General features: G+C 38.2%; 1 protein-coding gene across 1 annotated transcript in view; it reads right to left on the bottom strand.

The window, feature by feature from the left end:
* LOC107791622 (succinate--CoA ligase [ADP-forming] subunit alpha-2, mitochondrial) overlaps positions 1 to 23,461 on the bottom strand; it is a 28,734-nt gene extending 5,273 nt beyond the window's left edge. Inside the window, exons 1-4 of the mRNA XM_075233064.1 lie at positions 23,040 to 23,461; positions 21,749 to 21,958; positions 16,854 to 17,024; positions 14,189 to 14,312 (exon numbers count right to left, since the gene is read on the bottom strand). Of these exons, the coding sequence (XP_075089165.1) occupies positions 14,189 to 14,312; positions 16,854 to 17,024; positions 21,749 to 21,958; positions 23,040 to 23,276 (742 nt within the window). The 5' untranslated portion in view covers positions 23,277 to 23,461. The remainder of the gene's footprint in view (positions 1 to 14,188; positions 14,313 to 16,853; positions 17,025 to 21,748; positions 21,959 to 23,039) is intronic.
* Positions 23,462 to 23,687: the final 226 nt, after the last annotated feature.

Genomic DNA, 23,687 nt, shown 5'->3' with positions numbered 1-23,687 from the left:
CATCTTCAATTTTGGCATTTGATTGATGATTTTAAAAAGAGAAATTGGGAATTTTTGTCTAGTTTTTTCTAAAGTGAATAATTGGGTTTTGAACATCGATTCAGAGTTGGATTTGAGTGAAATTAGTATGGTTGGACTCGTAATTGAATGGGTTGGAACTTGTGAGTTTTATCGGGTTCCAAAGCGCGGGCCCAAGTTAACTTTTTAGTTGACTTTGAGTATTTGATTAAAGATTCAACCTTTGTCGTTTAACTTGGTTGAGGCACTAGTTGCTTGAGTTATTCCTGTGTTATAAGTGCGCATATGTGTAGGGTTAAAGCCCACGTGCAAGCACCGGGGTATTTATCCATGCTCGGGGTAGTGTTTAGGCTATGACATGCCTTGAATCGATTGAGCTTTATGTTACGATGTTTCTCATATATGTAACCTTGTTGTGAACTACTTGATCCATGTTTGATGTTACATAAAGGTTAATCCAGTGTTTTGGAGAGCGAGAAGCGAAAAAAAGCGACAAGGCCTCGATTCACCGAAGCAAGAAGTGGAAAGCGAAGCGCGCGCTTTTTTCATGGGAAACGAATTTAATACATAAATAAAAAAAATTAAATAGGCATAGATAAATGACCAAGAACTCAATAAAAAAAACAGAGGAAAAAAAAACAGAACAGTCAAGCTGGATCTTTTTTTTGCTTGATGCCATTGAATAATAAGAACGATTTTACTTCACAAAAAAAAAAAAAAGACAACAGTTAAAACAGTTAAAACAGAGAAAAAAATCAGAAAAGTCAACAGAACAGAGATTAACAAAAAAACATAGCAGAAACAGAACATAGAAAACAGAGCAGAACAGAGAAAAGATGAACTGAAAAAAATAGAAAAGAATTAGAGAAGAAGAGAAAATAGGGGGGAGTCTAGAGGAAGCAGGTAAAGTAGAGAAAAGCATAAAAGGAAGAGAAGAGAAGAAAGAGAAAAAGAGAAGAGAAACTTACCTTGAGAAAAGTCGTAACAGTCAAGAGAAAAGGAGGAGAAATCACAAGGTTTGCAGCAGTCACTCGAAGCATATGTTTTGGAAGAAAGGTCGCGTAAGAGTGTATTTGTAAAAAAAATTAAAAAAAACCCTAGGCAGTTGTCGACCTCGCTGAAGCGAGCTTTTCTCGCGCGCCGCGCTTCTCGCTTTTTTGCCTGAAGCGTGCACTTTTTATCAGATGCCTCGCTTTAGGGCAAAAAAGCGCAAGTCTTGCGCCTCGCCTCGCTTCTGCGCTTTAAGCGAGAAGCGCACACTTTTAATAACAATGGGTTAATCTCTTGGATGAACTTCATAATTGTTATTTAAGGGATGAAATTGTTGATTTGATTTATGATAGCACACTTTGCACATGCATACACCTTAGTATGTCATTTATACCAGTCCAGAAGTATGAAATCTAACATTCATTGATCATATACATGTATTCTTGCATATTTGCTTATGTGCGATATGATTTGGACTGGATGTCTGTGACCACACCGTGCGGATTGTATTGTTATGCATGTGAGCACACGGGGCCGATTATGATATAGCAGGTGACCACGTTGGGCGGATCTGTTATATTGAGCATGTGACCACGTCGGGCGGATGCGTATTATGATATTGAGCCTGTGACCACGCTGGGCGGACTATGATATTGAGCTTGTGACCACGCCGGGCTTATAGCACGTTGAATTGGCCGTGTTGTGTGTAGATATGGATCCATCCCCCTAGGGTCATCCTTTCATGTTTCTCTCTTGATGGTGTACACGCGGACTATGAGAACCAACGGGTTTCTGGTTGATGTGAGCTCTGGGAGAGCTGGATATTGGTTTGGTTCGGTTACTGAGAATCTAATGTGGTCATGAGGGTCGTGATGTGATTTCTATTTGGATTGTGTTGCACGCCGCAACAGAGTGATATTTGGTTATTGCATTTCATCTTTATTTGCAATTTCCTTGACTGTTTACCTGATTTACTTACATACCTTCCTTATATGCTGAAATATTGACCGAGCAAAACACTTTAAAAAGAATTGTGAGCACGAACATGGTTTTATTTGTGTTTTCCTGATTTAATCATATATTTGTTCTATACTTTTTGTAAATTTATGAACTTGTAGAGGTGACTGGCGAGTATCATTTATAATTCTTGCTTCTATTACCTCGCCGAGGTTAGTTATGATACTAATTGAGTATATGGAATCGGTTGTACTCATACTACATTTCGGCACCTTGTGTGCAGAACTTGGAGTTGATGCAGTTGTATATGGCGGGAGCTAATATAGAAGACTTGTCCTTGGTAGCTTTAGATTTGAATTCTGTTTATGTATATTTCAAATAGATGTTGTATTTATCTCATATCAGTTTTGTAAATCTAAGTCTTAGTAGCGCATGACTTATACCACCAGTCATTGGGATCTTGTATAGAAGTTCGGGTATTTTATTCATTGACTCTTATTATTCTCATTTGAGTTGTGTTGGCTATTATTTGATTTACATAGCGGGTTGGGTTAGGTTCCATCCCGGCTAGATGGATTTGGGGTCGTGACATATTTAAAGGGCTCAACATGCTGAATGGGAAGTCTATAGAGTTAGGTAAGATTCTTCAGAAGAGGAAGATCAACATAGCATGCGTCCAAGAGACTAGATGGGTGGGTACGAAGGCTCGGGATGTAGACGAGTTTAAACTTTGGTACTCGAGGCGCCGTGGGCAAGAACGGCGTAGGTATTTGTTGTTGTGAGCATTAAGCTCGTTGTAGGAGGGTTTACTATGAACGTGATTAGCACGTACGCTCCTCAGATAGGCTTGGTGGATGAGATGGAGCACTCTAAGAGTCGGCGGGATATTTGGGTACTGTAGGCGTATTAAGGTAGGGGCTATGCATAAGATGAGCAGGGGTAGAGCGACGAGGCCAGACAAAATTCTAGTGGAATTTGGAAGAATGCGGGTCCAGCAAGCTTGGAGTGGCTTACTGGTTGTTTAATGTTATTTTTAAGACGAAAAGGATGCCCAAAGAATGGAGATGGAGTACGATATTTCTGTTGTACAAAAACAAGGGTGATACCCAAAATTGCAACAATTATAGGGGTATAAAGGTGTTGAGTCACACTATGAAGATTTTGGGAAAGGGCGGTGGAAGTTTGGGTAAGGAGAAGCGTGTCTATTTTCGAGATCCAGTTCGGATTCATGCTGGGGCGCTAAACTACGGAAGCTATTTATCCGGTGAGGAGATTAGTGGAGCAGTATAGGGAAAGGAAAAAGGACATGCATATAGTGTTCATCGACCTTGAAAAAGCGTATGATAGTGCCGAGAGAAGTTATGTGGAGGTGTTTGGAGGTTAGTGCTCTTCCGATAGCTACACTAGGGTGATTAAGGATATGGACTATGGTGCTAAGACTCAATTGACGACTGTGGGAGGGGACCCGGAGCACTTTCCAGTTGTGATGGGGTTGCACCAGAGATTGGCTCTTAGCCCGTTTTCATTTGCCTTGGCGATAGACGTGCTGACGAGACACATCTAGGGGGAGGTTTCATGGTGCATGCTATTTGTCAATGTTATAGTGTTGATCGATGAGACGCAAAGCGAGTTTAACGCAAGGTTGGAGGTTTAGAGACAGACCTTGGAGTCTAAAGGTTTCAAGTTGTGCAGGACAAACAGAATACTTAGAGTGCAAATTCAGTGACGTGACTCATGAAACAGACGAGGATATGAAGCTTGATAGTCAAGTTATACCCAAGAAAGGCAGTTACAAGGCTGAGATGGTCCGGCACGTAAAGAGGAGAAGCATTGATGCTCGTGTTAGGAGGTGCGAGAGGTTGACTTTGGCGGGTATGAAAAGAGGTCGAGGTAAGCCAAAGAAGTACTAGCGAGAAGTAGTTAGGTAGGATATGGCGCAGCTTCAGCTTACTAAGGACATAACCTTGATAGGAAGGTGTGGAGGTCAAAAATTAGGGCAAAAGGTTAGTAGGTGGTTGATAGTTTCTCCTTTTCTTACCAGTAGTTTTAGTAGCACTCATATTCCTACATATTCTTAATTAGATCTTTTTACGTCATGTGTTCTAGTTCGCTTCTGTTATCGTATTTCTTGTTGTTAGTATTTAGTACTACTTATCCCCCCCACCCCAATATCTCTCTTCCTATTCGCTCTTGTCTCTTTCTTCTTCCTCTCACCCTTTTCGAGCCGAGCGTCTATTGGAAACAGCCTCTCTACCTTCACTAGGTAGGGGTAAGATTTACGTATACACTACCCTCCCCAGACCCCACTTGTGGGAATATACTGGGTTTGTTGTTGTAAACTTGTAATATGCTGAAATTTGTTGTAAAATAAATATTAGTGATTAATTTTTCTAAGCTCTTGCTTCAAAAAAAATGATTTATCTTTGATTTCATTCTTCTTCCTTTATTCAACACTTGGTGCAATCTTGCGAGATTGAGGAACGAGGGTTCTTTTCATCTTACATTCTTCTCACATGAGCTTGTAGGACGCTTTGCTATTTCTGTGAAAAGCTTTAACGGGGTGCTTTTGTTTTTCCAACTTTTTTGTGGTTAGAGGAGCAAAAACCTTGAAAGCACATCAATTTAGCATCAGAGCCAGGTTCCAGGTTCGAATTCTTGAATTGCCATCTTGTTCATCATGTCGCCAGACAAGAAAATAGCAAGTTGGGGATCCTCTTCAATCGATGAGAAACTTCAGATTGAAAAATTAAGAACTACAGCCCTTCGAGAGAACGAAGAATTAAAGTGCAATTAGATGGCTTTAAAGTGCAGCAAGATGGCTTGAAGAAATCGATGGGGAATCTGACCGAATTGGTTGAACATTTGGTGATTCAAAATCAGCCACCATACAACTACCAAAACCAGCTTATATATAATATTAGTCAACAGGGGCGGACGTACCTTGTCTCAAGCGGTGTCATCCGACACCGCTTGGTCGGAAATGTTTACTAAATAGTATATGAATATCTAACTGATATGCAAATATGAGACAAATAAAAAAATTGCCATTGCATTAACATAAAAGCTCCTAGGTCACTTGGTCGGGCGTTGCAGTTTTGTGATGGAGATCAGGAGTTCGATTCCTTGTAGCTGCGTGTGTTGTTAGTGTTAGAAAAAATTTTCCCCTATATATTGTATTTTAGAAATTCTTTTCCCTATATATTGTATGCTAAAAGGATAAAAATCGAGATATTGAACCCTCGACCATTAGTTAAGGGCAAAGTTACCACTATATCACTAATTGCCTATAATATTAAGGCCATAATAAATAATTTTAAAATGAATATGGAAAAAAACAGTATTTAGTATTAATTCTCATGAGAATGTAATATATTAAAAAAATAAAATTTGTCTAGTAGAATTGTAATAATATACTTAATTGTGTTTTATTTATATATCACAGATGGTATATTTAATTTTTTATATGATGTCATTGCAACAATTGATTTATTTGATCACATCTTTAAATGTCGACACCGCTTACACAAAATCCTGCGTACGCCCCTGCCAATATTACCGCAACATCTTTCACTTCGAGATTCACTAATTCAACCTTGTAGAGCATGACATATTGAGCAAGTGGAAGAAGCTATAGCTACCATGGCATGAGAATACCGAAGCGCCATGCTCAATATGATAAAAATTTAGATTCGGAATACTTAGATAATCAAGGTAGTAAAGAGTATAAGTCTGATGAAGTTTAACATCAACGTGATAGGAGGAGACCTCAAATAAGGCAACACAATAATAATCGAGAGAGGTATCAACGTGATGATATTAAGCTTGAAATTTTGAGTATGATCGCAAATCTCAAGGCAATGAATTCATTGGCTGGCTTATAACTATTGATCGTGTTTTTGATTATAAAGAATATTTTGATGAGATGCTTAGAGGTTACGCATCGCTATGGTGGGAAAACCTCAAAGGGAGCAAGAGTTTGAAGGAAAAACATGAATTTGCACTTGAGAGAATGAAATAAGAATTGCACAATCAGTTCTTACAAGAGACATAAGAAGAAGATTCTTGAAGTTTCATTCTTTTAGATAAGGAACTTTATCTGTGGACGAGTACACAAGAGAATTTGAATATCTTAAGGCTCAAGTGTGACATTAAAGAAAAATCTAGCCGGCCTAATTGTTCGATATTTGGCTAGATTAAATAAGCCTATTGCGAATGTGGAATGGACCTTTGGAGATGTTGTCAAACTAGCCAAGGTCGTAAAGACACAACATTGGGAAGCCAAAGCCACGTTTCCATCAACTATCATAAAAAAGTCGAACACTTTAACTAGGGGAGTGCTAGTTTGAGCTCTACAAAGCCGCAATCATCTACAACAAAACTAAGTATCCAAAAAATTGAAGGGAAGCCCATAACTTCAGAATCTATTTTTAAAAGATTTCACAAATGTGGAGGACTTGGTCATATACAAGCGCATTGTCCTAACAAAAAGGCATTCACCATCCTTTAAGGAGTAACTGATGAAAAAGATTATCATTAAGAGCAGCATGATGACAAATTGGAAAAAGTAGCTCAATATGGAGATGATGGAGAATACCTGATGATCCACGATTCTTCATTCAGATTCTAGCAAGGAGTAACCACAGTTGCGGCATAATATTTTCCATACACTGGTATGCTCATCATTCCCAAAATGATGGGCAAACCGAAGTTGTCACCCGGAGTTTAGTTGCTTTGCTTCGTGGATTAATAAAGAAGAATCTCAAAGAGCGGAAATCGTTACTTCCTAATGTTTAGTTTGCCTTCAACAACTCAACCAATCGCACTACGAGAAAGAGCCCGTTCGAAGTCGTCTATGGCAAGAACCCTCTTGGACCACTTGATATTTCCCCTCTTCTTGTTACTCATTCTTTTGGTACAGATGTCGTTGATCGAGTTAAGAACTCAAGAAACTACATGAGAAAGTCCGAGCACATATTGAGAAGCAAAAAGCTAAGTATAAAGAAAAGGCTACACATAGGAACCATGTGGTGTTGAAGGAAGGCCACCTAGTTTTGGTTCATTTGACCAAAGAGAGATTTACAAACCGCAAGGTTCCAAAAATACAAAAGCAAGTTGATGGACCTTTTAAGGTGCTTCAAAAGATTGGTGATAATGTTTATTGCTTGGAGCTTCCCAATGACTTTGAAGTATCATCCATCTTCTATGTAACAGATCTTACTCCCTGATATACAGATGATTCGAGGGCGAGTTCTTTTCAACCAGGAGAGAATGATGAGCATACAAGCTCAAATCATGATGCTAGAGAAGCACAAGTGGAGACCATGTTTTCTACCGCAATGAAGGCTTATTTGGGCTCACGAAGATACCAATGGATTTGGAGAATTGGGCCACAAATTTAAAAAGCTTACACTAATTAGCCTTAATCTAATAAAGGCCCAAGAATCTCAAGAAATCTAAGAAGTCCAAAATCCATTCAAGATTAGAATTCTTTCCCTTTAAGGATTAGGATTTCTTATTTCTTATTTCATATTAATTTGATCTGTGTTTTAGTAGGATTATATTTGTAGTTCTAGTCAAACAAGAATTGTTAGCTGGTATCTCATTCATACTAAAATTCTTTTTTCTGTATTAGTTAGGATAAGTTTTTCTTAACCTTATTCTTATTCTAGTTTAATTAGGATTAGTTTTCCTTAACCTCATAAATTTTACTCATTGTAAGACCTATTTAAAGGGCTCAATATGCTGAAAATAGATATTGGTGATTAGTTTTTCTAAGCTCATGCTTTAAAAATGTGATTTATCTTTTATTTCATTTTTCTTCCTTTTTCAACACTAACGTGCAATCTTACGGGATTGACGAACAATGGTTCTTTTCATCTTACATTTTTTTCATGTGAATTTTGTGAGAAGGCACGGGAGAAAATATGATATATTGATATTGTGTGTCTAATGCAATACAAGATGGGCTAATTTATAGCTACTCTATACAAAGGGCATATTACACCTATTCCAATGTGGGACAACTACATATCTATATCTAACACTCCCCCTCAAGCCGGAGCATACAAATCATATGTACCGAGCTTGTTACATATATAACCAATGCGAGGACTGGTGAGAGACTTGGTGAAAATATCTGCAAGTTGATCATTCGACCTCACAAACTTCGTAGTAATATCTCCTGAAAGTATCTTCTCTCTTACGAAGTGACAATCAATCTCAATGTGTTTAGTTCTCTCATGAAACACCGGATTTGATGCAATATGAAGGGCAGCTTGATTATCGCGCACAAGTTCCATCTGACTGATTTCACCAAATTTCAACTCCTTGAGTAATTGTTTGGTCCAGACTAGTTCACATGTTGCCATAGCCATTGCTCGATATTCTGCTTCTGCACTAGACCGAGCAACTACATTCTGTTTCTTGCTTTTCCAGGACACCAAATTTCCTCCTACTAAAAAACAATATCCAGACGTAGAACGTATATCAGAAGGTGATCCTGCCCAATCAGCATCTAAGTACCCAACGATCTGCTCATGACCTCGATCCTCAAACAGTAATCCTTTGCCTGGAGCCAATTTTATATACTGAATAATGCGGACGACTGCATCCCAATGAATATCACAGGGAGAATTCATAAACTGACTTACAACACTCACAGTATAAGAAATGTCGGGTCTAGTCACTGTAAGATAATTTAATTTACTAACCAACCGCATATAGCTTGCAGGATCGCTAAGCGGCTCCCCCTGTCATGGCAGAAGTTTAGAATTCGGATCCATCAGAGTGTCAACAGGTCTGCAACCTATCATCCCTGTCTCCTCAAGAATGTCTAAAGCATATTTCCTTTGAGAAATAACAATACCTGAGCTAGATTGAGCAATTTCAATACCTAGAAAGTATTTCAATCTGCCTAGATCCTTAGTTTGAAAATGCTGGAAGAGATGCTTCTTCAGATTAGTGATATCATCCTGATCATTGCCAGTAATAACAATATCATCAACATAGACTTGAAGCAGAGTGTCGATAAAACACAGGGTGATCAGCTTCACTACGAGTCATGCCAAACTCCTGGATAACCGTGCTGAACTTACCAAACCAGGCTCGAGGAGACTGCTTAAGACCATAAAGTGACCGACGCAAGCGACATACAAGGCCACGAGACTCCCCCTGAGCAACAAAACCAGGTGGTTGCTCCATATAAACCTCATCCTCAAGATCACCGTGAAGAAAGGCATTCTTAATGTCCAGCTGATAAAGGGGCCAATGACGAACCGCAGCCATGGATAGAAAAAGGCGGACTGATGCCACTTTAGCCACAGGAGAGAAGGTATCACTGTAATTGAGCCCAAATATCTGAGTATATCCTTTGGCAACAAGACGAGCCTTAAGTCGATCAATCTAGCCATCGGGACCAACTTTGACCGCATAAACCCAATGACAACCAACAGTAGATTTACCTGAAGGAAGAAGAACAAGCTCCCAAGTAGCACTTGTATGTAAAGCAGACATCTCGTCACTCATAGCCTGTCGCCATCCTGGATGAGACAACACTTCACCTGTAGACTTAGGGATGGAAACCGAGGACAAAGAAGATATAAAAACATAATGGGGAGATGACAGACGATGATAACTCAAACCAACATAATGAGGATTAGGGTTAAGTGTGGTCCGTATACCTTTTCGAAGTGCAATCGGTGTACTAGGAGCAGGGTTCACAGTAGGAGCAGGGTTAGGTGCAAGATGAGAACCAGTTGGGCCTGATGTAGGGCACAGACGACGATGATAAGTCAAGAGTGGTGTTCCTGTGACTGGGGAACTAGGAGGAACAACACTAGACTCCTCAATGGTTAGTATAGGTGAAACCTCTATGTTCGAAGGTGGAGGAGGAGCTATAGGAAACTCCTCAAAGGTAGGTATAGGTAAGACCTCAGATATATCATGGTGGTTAGCAGAAGAAAAGAAAGGTTTAGACTCAGAAAATGTGACGTCAGCTGACATAAGGTACCTACGAAGATTAGGTGAATAACAACGATATCCCTTCTGAACACAAGAATAGCCAAGGAAGACACACTTGAGAGCACGAGGAGCTAATTTATCTTTCCCAGGGGCTAACTTATGAACAAAACATGTGCTCCCAAAAACACGAGGTGGAAGAGGGTATAAGGCTGACTGGGGAAACAATACTGAATGCGGAATCTGATCCTTGATGGGAGATGAAGGCATCATACTAATCAAATAGCAAGTTGTGAGAACTGCATCGCCCCAAAAACGCAACGGAACACGAGATTCAATTAGAAGTGTGTGAGCAGTCTCAATAAGGTGCCTATTCTTTCTCTCTGCAACCCCATTTTGCTGAGGGGTATAAGGACAAGATGTCTGATGAATAATTCCATGAGAAGTCATAAACTGCTGAAACTGAGAAGATACATATTCTAAGGCATTATCACTGCGAAAAATGCGAATAGAGACACCAAATTGATTTTTTATTTCAGCAAAAAAACTCTGGAATATAGAGAATGACTCAGAACGATCTCTCATTAAGAAAAGTCAAGTACATCTTGAGTAATCATCAATGAAACTAACAAAATAATGAAATCGCAAGGTTGAACTGAGTCTACTAGGACCCCATATATCATAATGAACCAAGGAGAAAGCAGACTCTGCATGACTCTCAACACTACGCGGAAAGGAAGCTCGGGTATGTCTCCCAAGCTGACACGACTCACAATCTAATGTAGACAAACTGGATAAACTAGGCACCATCTTTTGAAGTTTGGATAAACTTGGATGTCCTAAACAACAGTGGATTAGGTCCGGAGGATCGGTAACTAGACATGTTGTGGAAGGACCGAGTGAATTAAGGTAGTAAAGGCCTTCTGATTCACGTCCTGTATCAATTGTCTGTCTCGTACTGCGATCCTGCATAATAAAAGAATCATCAGTAAAATATATACCACAATGGAGGGCACGAGTCAAACGACTAATAGATGCAAGACTAAAAGGACAACCAGGGACATAAAGAACGAAATTTAGGGTGATAAAAGACAATGGGTTAGCTTGTCCAACTCCTTGTGCCTTATTTGATATCCATTGGCTAAAGTAAAAGTGGGAAGAGACTGTGAATATACAGTATTCGACAAAAGTGATTTATTACCAGAGATGAGATTAGAAGCGCCTGAGTCCATGACCCATGGTCCAAAAGTACTAGACTGGGAAACACAAGCAAAAGAATTACCAGCAACAGGAGTATCAGTCTGGGCAACTGAGGCTACTTGTGGAAATGTCTGCTTACTTGCTCGATACTGAAGGAGCTCATTATATTCTTCTTTGGATACAGAAAAACCTTGGTTACCTGTAGTCTCGGTCTGAGCAACGTAAGCATTTTTGGGTGGACGACCATGTAAGGAATAACACATTTCACGAGTGTGTCCAAGTTTGTGACAATAAGAACACTTGGGTCTAGATCTCCCAAAACGACCTCGTCCTCCTTTGTTCTCCATAGTTTGAGACGCCCGAACATCCACTGTCTGCGATGCGAGAACAGAGGAATCAAGTATATGTGATGAGATCACTGGGTGACTTGGTGTTGCAGTAAGGTGGAGTAATCGAGAGAATAATTCATCAACTGTGGGAACAGTCAGACTAGCCAAAATCTTGTCTCGCACTGAATCAAGATCATTAGGAAGTCCAGCGAGTGTAAGAACTAGAAACATCTTTTGTTGTTGCTCTTGTTGTTTTGCCACACTAGCAGAAACTGGCATTAATGTCTCAAATTCCTCCGTGATTGCTTGTACTTGACCCAAGTAAGTAGACATATCTAATTCTTGCTTCTTTAAGTTTGTCATCCGTGATATCACATCATAGAAGCGAGATATGTCATTAGTGTATAAGGTACGAGCCTTTGCCCAAACCAAATAACATGTCTGGAATGGACGAAACAAAGGCATCAACTTGGAATCAATAGAACGCCACAAGATGCTACATAATTGAGCATCAATCTTTGCCCAAAGCGCTATCGCCTTTTCATCTCCTTCGCTAGACTATTTAATTAGATGATCTTGAACACCTTGACCTTTACACCACAACTCGATAGATGAAGCCCAAGCTAAGTAGTTTGAACCTCCCATTAAAGGTTTCGAAGTAATCATAAAACTAGAGCTTCCAGAACTCATGTTTTTAGACCCAAAAGCATCAATTCCCAAAGACATCGTTGCAAATTATTACCAAATTAGAGAAATAATCAAATGTAATCCCCTGAAACAGAGTAAGGAACAGTGAAACAGAATAAGGAAATACTGTAGCTGTCGGAATATTACTGTAGCAGTTGGAATAGTACTGTAGATGCCGGAAAAATTCAAAGTTGTCGGAATGAAATAAAAACAATAAGGGTAGGATCGGAATTACCAGACGACCCAACTGTTCTGAAGAAACGTTTTCAAAAAATGGCCGGAAGTCCACTTTTGAAATCACTATTCACGCCGGAAAAATATAAAAGTTGTCGGAATTTGGTGTAACTTGGATAGGTAGGCTCGGAATTGCAAGGGGAACAATTTGTCCTGAAGAGTCGTCGCCAAAAAATGGCCGAAAGGTGGCCCACGTGACGTCGGAACTTCGCTAGAAAATTTTCTTCCGGTGGCGAGTGGCGGCCCATGGAGGGTATTCTGACGGAGATTTTTTTATGGGTTGGTCGCCGGAGCCCGATCTACTTCATGGTGGTGTTGGTTTTTGCACAACACTGACGAAAAGTGGCTTTTTTTACTTGCGGCAGACCTGCCGGAAAAAGGCTTCCGGTCAACTGATTTTCCTTTCCAGAGTCGCTGGAATTTATGCACAGCGATAAATCTCTCACGATTGCTCTGATACCATGTGAGAAGGCACGGGAGAAAATATGATATATTGATATTGTGTGTCTAATGCAATACAAGATGGGCTAATTTATAGCTACTCTATACAAATGGCATACTACACCTATTCCAATGTGGGACAACTACATATCTATATCTAACAAATTTGAACAACGATTTCGCCAGTTTTGTGAAAAACATTAGCGGGGTGCTTTATTTTTGTCTCTTCTGTGTGCTTGAGAGGAGCAAAACCATGCAAGTACACCAGGGAGTATTAAATATTAATTCCCCACAAAGAATTTAATTAGACCAGCATAACTATTAATTCTCCACAAAGAATTTAATTAGACCAGCATTAACTTAATAGCTTCTATTAATTGTTGAAATGTATACTTATATATGTCGCAATATACATTTCTTGATTGTATCTTAACACACGTACATATACATCTCTTGATTGTACCTTAACACTCGTACATACACATTTCTTGACTGTATCTTAATACCCATACCCATAGTCCTATACCCATGAATCCTAAGATTAAAAAATACTACTCCCTCTGTTCCAGTTTATGTGAACCTATTTCCTTTTTGGTTCGTTCCAAAAAGAATGACCCCCTTCTAAAGTTGGAAAAAATTTAGCTTAAACTTTCAACTCTACCCTTAATGAGAAACATTTATAATCACACAAATTCTCTGAACCACTTTTTGACTTGTTTAGGACCACAAATTCTAAAAGTCCTTATTTTTTCTTAAACTCCGTGCCCAGTCAAACAGGTTCACATAAATTGGAACGAAGGGAGCAATACTATATTTATATCAATTCCTAATTACATAATAGTCATTTTTTTATTTAACTTAGTTAATAATAATGGATTTAAATCACATTGTTAATTGAAAAATAAGTTATTTTCCGACAATCTAAAATAATTAATTGTCATATATATTATTCTAATATATACTAATATATTGTTCCCATAACTCGTATCCGTACTCTGACCCATACCCCTAAATCCTAACATTGATGAGATAATGAATCCAACCTCCAGATCCGCATCCATATTGAATACCCCCACCCGTATCCGAGCAATAAAGCTTTCAGGCAGCACATCTTAAAATGTAATTATATGATCTGCTAACTATAGAAAATAAACATCAACTTTTTTCTATGACGGTGTATCAAGACCAGTTTGCATGATCTTTGACTAATCAAACAGGCAGTCTGTTACAACCCACAAGCACGTGTCAGGTAAGAGAATTGGTATTAATCACCAACGAAGAAACTCATAGAGCACACCTTCATAAATGACCAAAAGAACTGTCATGTAAGCAATAATTTTGATTAAGATGAGTTAATATGCTTCAAGAAAGTCTACCTTCTGTCTGTGGATCAGCGATAAATTTCTCTAAGCAATCGACAAAATTTGTACCATTAAAAGGGTCACCACCAATCCCTACACAAGTTGACTGCCCAAGGCCAACAGCAGTTGTCTGAAAAACCTAAATATGGCAACAGAGAGAAATAACTAAACCATTTTCTCATACCAAATAATCACAACCCATAACAAGTAAAAATAATTTGTACAATAAGTTTTCATTCAGATTCAGATAGCTAGTCCAGGATCTTGCTTTTCGAGAGAAAGATACCCAACAAAGATCAAATGCAACAAATAGATTGTTAATGATTGGAGATAATTCTAGTTAGATCAAGCTTTAAGACACTCAAATTTATTGAATTTTAGGCCCGTAGCAAGTCTGGTCGCTGGTGTGTTGTTCGTTTTAGCGATAGGCTCCAAGTGTGATTCTGATTCTAAATTCGGTTTTCTGTTCTGGACATAGGATAATAAAAATTATCTCTGGGTAGTCAATAAATTATCACAGGAATAAATTACCAAGACAATTCTAAGGAAGAAATTTGGTTTTATTTTGCATCCTAACTCAATCAACCACTTGAACACTTGAGTCTTGAACAGGTAAATGCACACATGCAGCAATAAGGTCAATTCAACTTCTATCCATTTGCATCCATTCTTTAGAAAGAAGGCCCTTTAGATTTCATCTGTGATGGAAAATACTATTGCAGTGCATAAATTGAACCCTTCCAACTTCCAAGGGTTACACTTGACAAGGCAAAAACATTCATAATTATCCACATTGAGTTGATACTAATAAAATTGATCTTGACTTCATAAAGCAAGCGAAGAAGAAATTAGCACTTTCTGATACTGAAACAACAATGAGATATAATTAATGAACAGAAGAATCAGTAAATTTTTGCACGATTTGTGAGGATTGATGTGTGCTTCTAAGGCAGCGGAAGATTCAGTAATACAAATGAGGAAGCAGTATGCACAAGACAAGTGTAACAATTTGCTTGAATTGGCTTATCAAAAAGAAAAGGTTAAGTCATTTTGTCGCACATATTGCTTCCTCCTTAGCGTAATATGACCTAAGTGTTATCCAAGTAGAGAATGCAAATCATCTGAGTCAAATTGGTTAAGGGGAAGGGTGCTCCAGAAAGATAGAATACTCATTATCTGAACAATACCACATTTGCGATTCCTCGTGCCAAGAAGTAATACAAAGATGTTCAGTTTTTTGGAGTAAAACTTGGAGATAACAAGGACAAGCTAGATCACAGTTTGAACCCATTGAAGTAGGAAATACAGGAGTAGGACAGAAACCCACACAGTACAGGGATTAAGTGGTGGAAACTATTAGTATCTATGAGCAGATAAGGACAAGGAAATAAATGCGACTTTGATCCACAAGGGTGGTTAATTTTAGTCAAAGGGTGTTATGTAACATTTAAGCAGCCAATAGTGCTTTTAAGGTTGTCTAGTTTTGTCCATTTGAGTTTGAAAATTACATAAGGATGGGCAGTTGGTTATAATTTGATTCTACCAACCTTCTTCGGGTGTTCTACTTATAAATTTATTTAATTATCAAAAAGACATTGTGCACAAGTCGCCCTTCAATGCTCTTTTTTGAAATTATGTACTTATCATAAGAAAAAAGATAATCATTGATAGCTAATAAAGCTTGTAGAGGTAAAACAAATCTGAAAATTGGACTTCTTCCTTCAAGGCATGTTCTGGCTTTAGTTCCGATCAAAGAGAAAAACTCCTGTCCGGCTTTAATTCAGAAATCACAACTCTGGAACTTTTTAACCAATACAGCAGTCACACGCTCCCCTAATGCCTTCTCATTATGAAAATATATGAACGAAAAATATCCAATGTAAAGCATACTATTTGGGTTCCCGATAGTTCATAATTCAGCAACCTAAAATTGACTGCATCCACGAGTTACAGTGACAATAATGAAATCACTTCAAGATTTTTAGATGTTCTAGAGAACAACCAATACACCACAACCCCTCCCTGCCACAGTTATAGTCTTATAGATACATAAAAGGAACAAAGAAAAAGAATGTAAATCTCCATACTTTTTCCCTCCAAGGTGTACACTAGCTTTCTTCACACTTGCCAATCAGACTTCAATATACCAGAATAAACTAAGCTGAGCCGGCCACCAAAATATCTTCACAAACAGTAAAGAAATACTAATAGGAGCAAAAGATACTAGTTAAGTTCGCTGAACTTCGCAAGAAAACCTGCTATATTTCATTAACCCCCTTTTTAGCACAAAACGTGTTGCTACACCAAAAGCCAATGCTCAAAGATTTATTATTTTTTCCTGCAACAGTCTGTGCACTTGTTCTTTATGCGTTTTCACAATCATAAAGGGATGGTAAAACATGGAAGTACAAGCAGGAAATTTCTCTATTTTTGTTCCTTGTAACAGTCAGTGCACCAATCTTCTGACCATTTTCACAATTGTAAAGGGATAGTAACAAACAGAACAACTAGTAGGTATATTCTTAGTGCAATAGAAACAGGCAGACTTAAGAATATGAATTCTGTACGAGATCTTTCAAATATCCAAAAATCTTCAGCCCGTAGTTAGACTAGAGAGGTGGGAACAATATGTGCAATTTAACCTGTCAGCAAACATTCCTAGAGAGAGAATAAATCTTACTGCTTCGTATGTCAATGTACCAGATCGAGAAACAATTCCAATACGTCCAGGTTTGTGAATGTATCCAGGCATAATACCAATTTTGCACTCTCCTGGTTTGATAATACCTGGGCAATTTGGACCAATCAGCCGAGTTTTCGATTGCTTCTTAAGAGCAGCTTTTACACGGACCTGTAGATTCATACAGAAAATCAAACAATAGAAGCAAGCTACTGCAACATTAAATGTGTAATGCTTTTCTTTAGTTCCAAGGTTGAAAAGCAATTGCATGAGCTTATATAAAAATAAATACCCATGAAACCCAATTGAACTTTTATTTCACCCAACCCAATTATAGGATTATGGCATGTAACCACGACAATCTGTCAAATTATATTTCCGTAATTTCTTATTGGATCAAACAGCTTGAATCTAGAGGTTCAACTTTCAGTTTTCAAGCTTGCATCAGCACCAGTAATGCAATTGAAGCCTTTTTACATCCATATACCTCCCAAAAGTATACAACAACCCAGTAAAATCTCACTAGTGGGATCTGGGGAGGGTGGTGTGTATGCAGACCCTACCCCTACCCTGAAGGAGTAGAGAGGTTGTTTCCGAAAGACCCTCGGCTCAAGAAAACAAAAAAAGACAAAAGGAGACAATATTAGTATCACCACAGAAATCATAGGAACTTCCCAAAAGTATATAGTATTAAAACCTAAAAGATAATGTGACATAGTAAAGACATATTTTCCATCCACTTAAACGATAGCCATAACATAAATCAGACACCACAACAAGTTTCTGTATGTCGGCTATAATCCATGTAAACGCATCCAGTTTTCAAGCGAAAAGGTGATTGCTCCATGGAAAATACCCAAAAGCAGATAATACTGAATAATACTCTTTGTCCTAATTTATGTGATACTCTATCTTTTTTAGACAGTCCCAAAAAGAAAAAGAATGGCATCTTTCTATATTTAGTAATAATTGAACTTTAAACTTCTCATTTCACCCTTAATGTGATGATTTATAGCCGCAAAAATTTCTACGGATTGTTCCAGACACAAATTTCAAAAGTCTTTCTTTCATTCTTAAACTCCATGCCCAGTCAAACACCATTATACAAAATGGTATGGACTGAGTACCTAGTATGATGTAAAAGATCAAAAGAAACAGCAGATAACAGAATCCCTGGAGGATCTAACAGTTGAAACATTCAGTTATCAAGCTATTCTTCTTTGAAACTCATCTACTCATACATCAATCCCAAAAATATTAAACAAGTTGCCTTTAAGACAAATTAGTCCTTTAAACCTCACTTGTTCTTACACGACTATGTACACAAGACTTTTACCAGAATAAAAGGACTCCTCGCAAACATCAACATTAATATAAATGTAACAAAAGCTAAACCTTAATCCCAACCAGGTGGAATTGCTTATACAAATCCTTTCCTTTCATTATGCGCTATTCTTAGCTAAACCAGTATTGATTTTGGGAGGTGGTAGATCTTTTGAGGCAACTTCCCTCTACCTCTATGTGATTTAAGGTCTACTTATCTCCTTTTCTCACCTTCAATAATCATAGAGTTCCCACCTAGAACCAATGCATATGGAGGTTTACAAAGGACATGGATCAAACTATCTCAAGTGATTGCTCAATGTATGCTCTAAGTGTGCTATTCCAACCTCTGCTAAATGAGAACAGTTCGTGTCTTGTCCAATCTTATATGACTGTACATCCATCTTATATTCACATATATGACATCAACCTTGTGGATATGTTACGCCATATAAGTCTTACATTCACTTACGTATAATATTGCTAGTCTCACAACCAATCTATAGAACTCTGTTTTTCATATTATTAGGTATCTTCTTATCACATATGACTCCCGTAACTCCTCCAGTTGCATCCATCCTATTTTAAATTGTATATGCTATGTCTGCATCAATCATGTTATGCTCCTACAAAACTAAGCCCAGGCACCTAATTTGATTGCATTTAGACACCATAGTTCTATCTAAAATCTCAATCCACCTTTACTCTAGTCTACTTTACTAATAGAGACTATAATCAAAGTGCATATATTATGTTTTACTTCTACTTATCATAAAATATTTATATTCTTAGAGTGATGCTCCATAATTCCAACTTCCAATTGACTCCCTCTCTGGTTTCATCAAAACCTCATATACTCATCCACGGCCAAAAAATCGCTTGAACTTACTAAAGAAATAAATTCCACAGCAGAAGTAATTGAGAGGTTTGGCATTAGCAGATAATAAAAGAATGTCATACATTATCCATTAGCCAATATATTTTGTCAACTTAGGAGAGACTCAGCTCTATCACCTTTCTCCTTTCGTTTTCTCTAGCAGGAGAAGAACTGCCAACTTTACCAAACAAATTATATGAGCAAAATCAGCTATTCAAGATTTTTAGCCAGAAGGGGATTGAATGAAATGACTTGTTTATCTTATTGATACAACATTCCATTTTCTCAGTGCAAAAGAAACCAAAAGGTTTTATATTTTCAGCCTTGATCACAATCTTAGTTTAAGCTGACATTTCATTTCTGGTCTTTCCGTCTCATTTATGGGAAAAGAGAATTTATTCCAGCTCACCTGTCTTGCGGAGCTTCTACGCTATATGCCATGAACCACACTTCCCAGAAATAAGACCTATTTTAGGCTTGCATCTTCTGAAAAGGCTGCTTTTTGCTAGCATTTCATTCCTTATCTCTCATATTAATAAATCATGCCAGCTAACTGTTGTGGTTTTATACTTTTTCTTCAGGGAAAGTCATCATATCAACCATGGCACGCACTATAACTCTATCCCATACCAAGCAGGTCTTAAGTTGATCAACTCTAGTATAGGTGATATCGAAGGAGTATTCCCTCCACTTAAAATCGATTGTCTGGGGATATCTTATTAAAATATGACATCTGTAATGCCAAAGCACACATTTACATATACCACTTTGCTTCTTAAACTTCACATTACCTAATATAAAGGTTCACTTGAAATCAGCTTTTTCCTAGACTCTTCTCATACCAAAATTGCAGATATACTCTAAATATTTTAGATAGGAAAGACATTTCGGTGTTACTGCTGCTGCTTATTTCCTTGCATTTCATTCCTTATCTCTCATATTAATAAATCATACCAGCTAAATGTTGTGGTTTTATACTTTTTTCTTCCGGAAAAGTCATTTCATATCAACCACCGCATGCACTATAACTCTGTCCATACCAAGTAGGATTTAAGTTGATCAACTCTAGTATAGGATATCGAATGAGTATTCCCTCCACATAAATTCGATTGTTTCAGGATATCTTATTAAAATATGACATCTATAATGCCAGAGCAGACATTTACAAATTATACCACTTTGCTTCTTAAACTTCATATTACCTAAAATGAAGGTTCACCTGAAACCAACTTTTTCCTAGACTCTTCTCATACAAAAAATGCAGATATACTCTAAATATTTTAGATAGGAAAGACATTTGGGTGTTACTGCTGCTGCTCATTTCCTCACAATTTCGAAAGTAGGATTGAGGGTGCTGCTAACCCAACGTCCTAATCTCTTGACCATGATCTTTTACTTTTTCCTTCTCTTGTTTTTTTTTGGGGGGGTTGGGGGGGTTAAGGGTTCAGACATAAATCATGTTTCTAATAACAATTTTTCATCTAGCAAATCCTCTGTAAGAAATATATCACAAAGTGATCATCCACCCACAAGGGAAGAATAGGGGTGAGAGACCCGTATCCATGTCACAACCTTGTAAACTATTTCATCAGTTTTGACGGCTAAACTTCTACAAGTAAAGAAATATACAGATGCAATCCTCTAGATCATAATGCAAAAAAGCGGAACGATTTTTCCCTACGACTGCTCCCATCTTTCCACCCTGTTAATAACTGAAATTGAACCCTGAGTCCAAAAATATAAAAGCAAGATCAACGGGAAACATCCATAAAAATATAGTGCAAAAAGAAGTCAATGATTCAAGCTCATGAAGATTCCAAAAGCATAAAATGGGAATCTCAAACTAACTATAGCAGTTGTTTTTGTTGACAGATATCATATTACTTTCAAACAATTACAAAAACGAAACAGCAAAAAGTGGAGAACATCTCAAGAAACTTTTTTCATCAAGGGGCACCGTGCTCATCGGGGGCTAGAAATGTCTAGCGCATGGCCAGCCACGGGTCTCTGGGCACTTGACTCGAAAATGGCTACCTGGGAAAGAGCAACATACTTGTGGTAGAGTGAAAGCTACCCAGTGTGGAGCCGTCGAGGACAACTGCGGAACATGGTGGTTTGTTATGGTCCATTGCAAGGTATGGGACTTGAGTCCCACATCGGTATTGCAATGTGTTGATATAGGGTTTATATAGCCTTCAATAGACATGTCTTTGTTAGGATCATAAGTTTCAAGGACGGCAATGTAAAACATCTCTAATGATAAACTAGCACTAGATGTCCTAAAATCTAGTGCAAGCGTAGACTAGAATGCATTCACTAGAACAACATCCACCAACATTTTTCCGACATAAGAGAACGAGTTAGATGGCTCAAATTTTTGCACAAAATCGGGGTAGGCCTTAGGGAAAAAAAGACAGTTTAGTGCACAAGGCATCCCCATTCATGCTAGAGTTCGGGAAGTGCCGCACCCCAAGGGGGTTGACGTAGACAGTCTACCCTAATGCAAGCATTAGTGGTTGTTTCCACGGCTCGAACCCGTGATCTATAGCCCTGTCATAGAACAAGTAAAAAGAAAAAAAGCTAAAGAAAGAAATTCTGGGTTTCCAATAACATCATTAGTTATTATATGCGTTGTTTTTCCTCTTTTTGGGTGGGGGAACAAGAGAGTATTTACTAGATAGGACTTCTATCTTACCATATCATGCTGAGGAATCCCCTCCGTTATGCAGACTACTAAGTCCAACTCAGCTTCCATGGCCTCCATAATAGCTGCTGCAGCAAATGGTGGAGGGACATAAACCACTGAAGCATTAGCCTTTGTCTCTGCTTTTGCCTCTTCAACAGTATTAAAGACAGGAAGCCCCAAATGTTCTGTTCCACCCTTCTTGGGGGTCACTCCACCAACCTATTAAGGCGCGCAAAGCATACATGAGGAGTAGAATTAGAAAATCGTATTTCTAGCCTCAAAGCTTTTTATTTTCCTTGAAAATAAGAGCATTCAATCTCAACATTAAGAACAAAACTTTTGAATCAGCTACTGAAAAATTGCATCCTAATCTATTAAAGAATCAAATTGTCGTTCATACAAAATCATTTCATTTTTAACTGCTTCTGTTTTTAATAGATACTCGGTACATAAAATTTAATTTTCTTCATGCACTAGATATCAATAAATAAGAGACCAAAATATAGTATTGTCAAGATTTGAGGAGACCAAATGTTATCGTGAGAGCACAAGTTTCCCATGAAAGATGGTTTAACAGAAATGTTATTCAAAGATGCAAAACATGGAATGCTCTACCTTGAGGGACAAATAGGAAGCAACTACTCGATTGATTATTTTTACCCTTTATTAGAGCACTTGTAACTTACTCTCTTTATAGACCATCAACTAAGCTTTCCTGTATTGTACTAAATCAAAAAAGGTCCAGCCACCCCTTGAATTCAATCATTTTAAACTCTAAGAACTTCCCTGATATAATAGGGAACTATCTTATATAACCACTTCAGTTAGGGTAAGCTCACGAACTAACTGCTCATTTAAGAACATTTACTTTCCCTGTATGCTCCCTTAAAATGCCCCACGACAGCACCACAATGGATAATAATTAACCGCCCTTCTAATTGGTTGATTATAATTACAGTTCTTAAAATTTATTCAGCCTTGATGGAAAGAGTTACTAATACGGGTGGGAGGTAGCAAATACCCGATGGAATAGATGAGGTGCCCACAAGTTAGCCCCAACCCCACGGTCATCAGAAAGAACAGTTACACAAATTTAAATTCTTTGCAAAACTAAAAGCAAGCGATGCATCCCTATAAATCCTCTAATGATTCAACTAAATTCGATTCGGGATCCACAAGACCGTAGCCACATCACAGATATTCAAAGCAGGAAAATAACATTTTGCATCCCAACCATAGATCACATCCCAACATTTGTAATGTGAGATAGGAAAAAATGTGAAGGTGAAAGATGGTATACCATTTTAGTACCATACTCAATGGCTTGTTCGGTGTGGAAAGTACCGTTTTTACCAGTGATGCCTTGGCAGATAACGCGGGTGTTCTTATCGACGAAAACAGCGGGCGGCGGCGGTGGAGATCCAAAGTAGCGGTACTGATGCCACAATGGAGAAGATGGTGAAGCAGAGATCGTGGGACTATTAGGGCTAAGCTTTGAACTCAACTTAGAGACCAGTCTTGTGGCTTGGCGAGCCATGGATGCTGATGCTCTTCCTCCTCTTTTTCTCTGTAATAAAAAAACCAGAGCGAGGGCCTACTTTTGGTGGCGTGGTGTTTAGGTTTTGTGTAAAAATCAGTCAAAAACAGAGCAGCAAAGCGAAGTGTCTTTTTCTCTCAGTGGGGAAAAGGCCGAAGTGGGCATGCCAAAATGGAAGCAACTTCAGAGCGAAAGTCGTGGGTGTGACCCATGAGTCGGGTCATACGTTCGGGTCAATAAGCTTTCCGGGGTTCAAAAAATGAGTGTTTTTTTTTTTTTGCCTTAGTTTGATTTTCCATATGTTTTGTAATATATATATATATATTGTTATAAATATATTATATTATGGATGTTTATTTAGTACTCCGTTGTAAATAAGCTTCTTATCCATATGGGACTCCACCGTAAATA

Source organism: Nicotiana tabacum, chromosome 16 (genome assembly GCF_000715075.1).
Source record: "Nicotiana tabacum cultivar K326 chromosome 16, ASM71507v2, whole genome shotgun sequence".
NCBI lineage: Eukaryota > Viridiplantae > Streptophyta > Magnoliopsida > Solanales > Solanaceae > Nicotiana > Nicotiana tabacum.
This window is presented reverse-complemented; position numbering and strand designations above follow the sequence as displayed.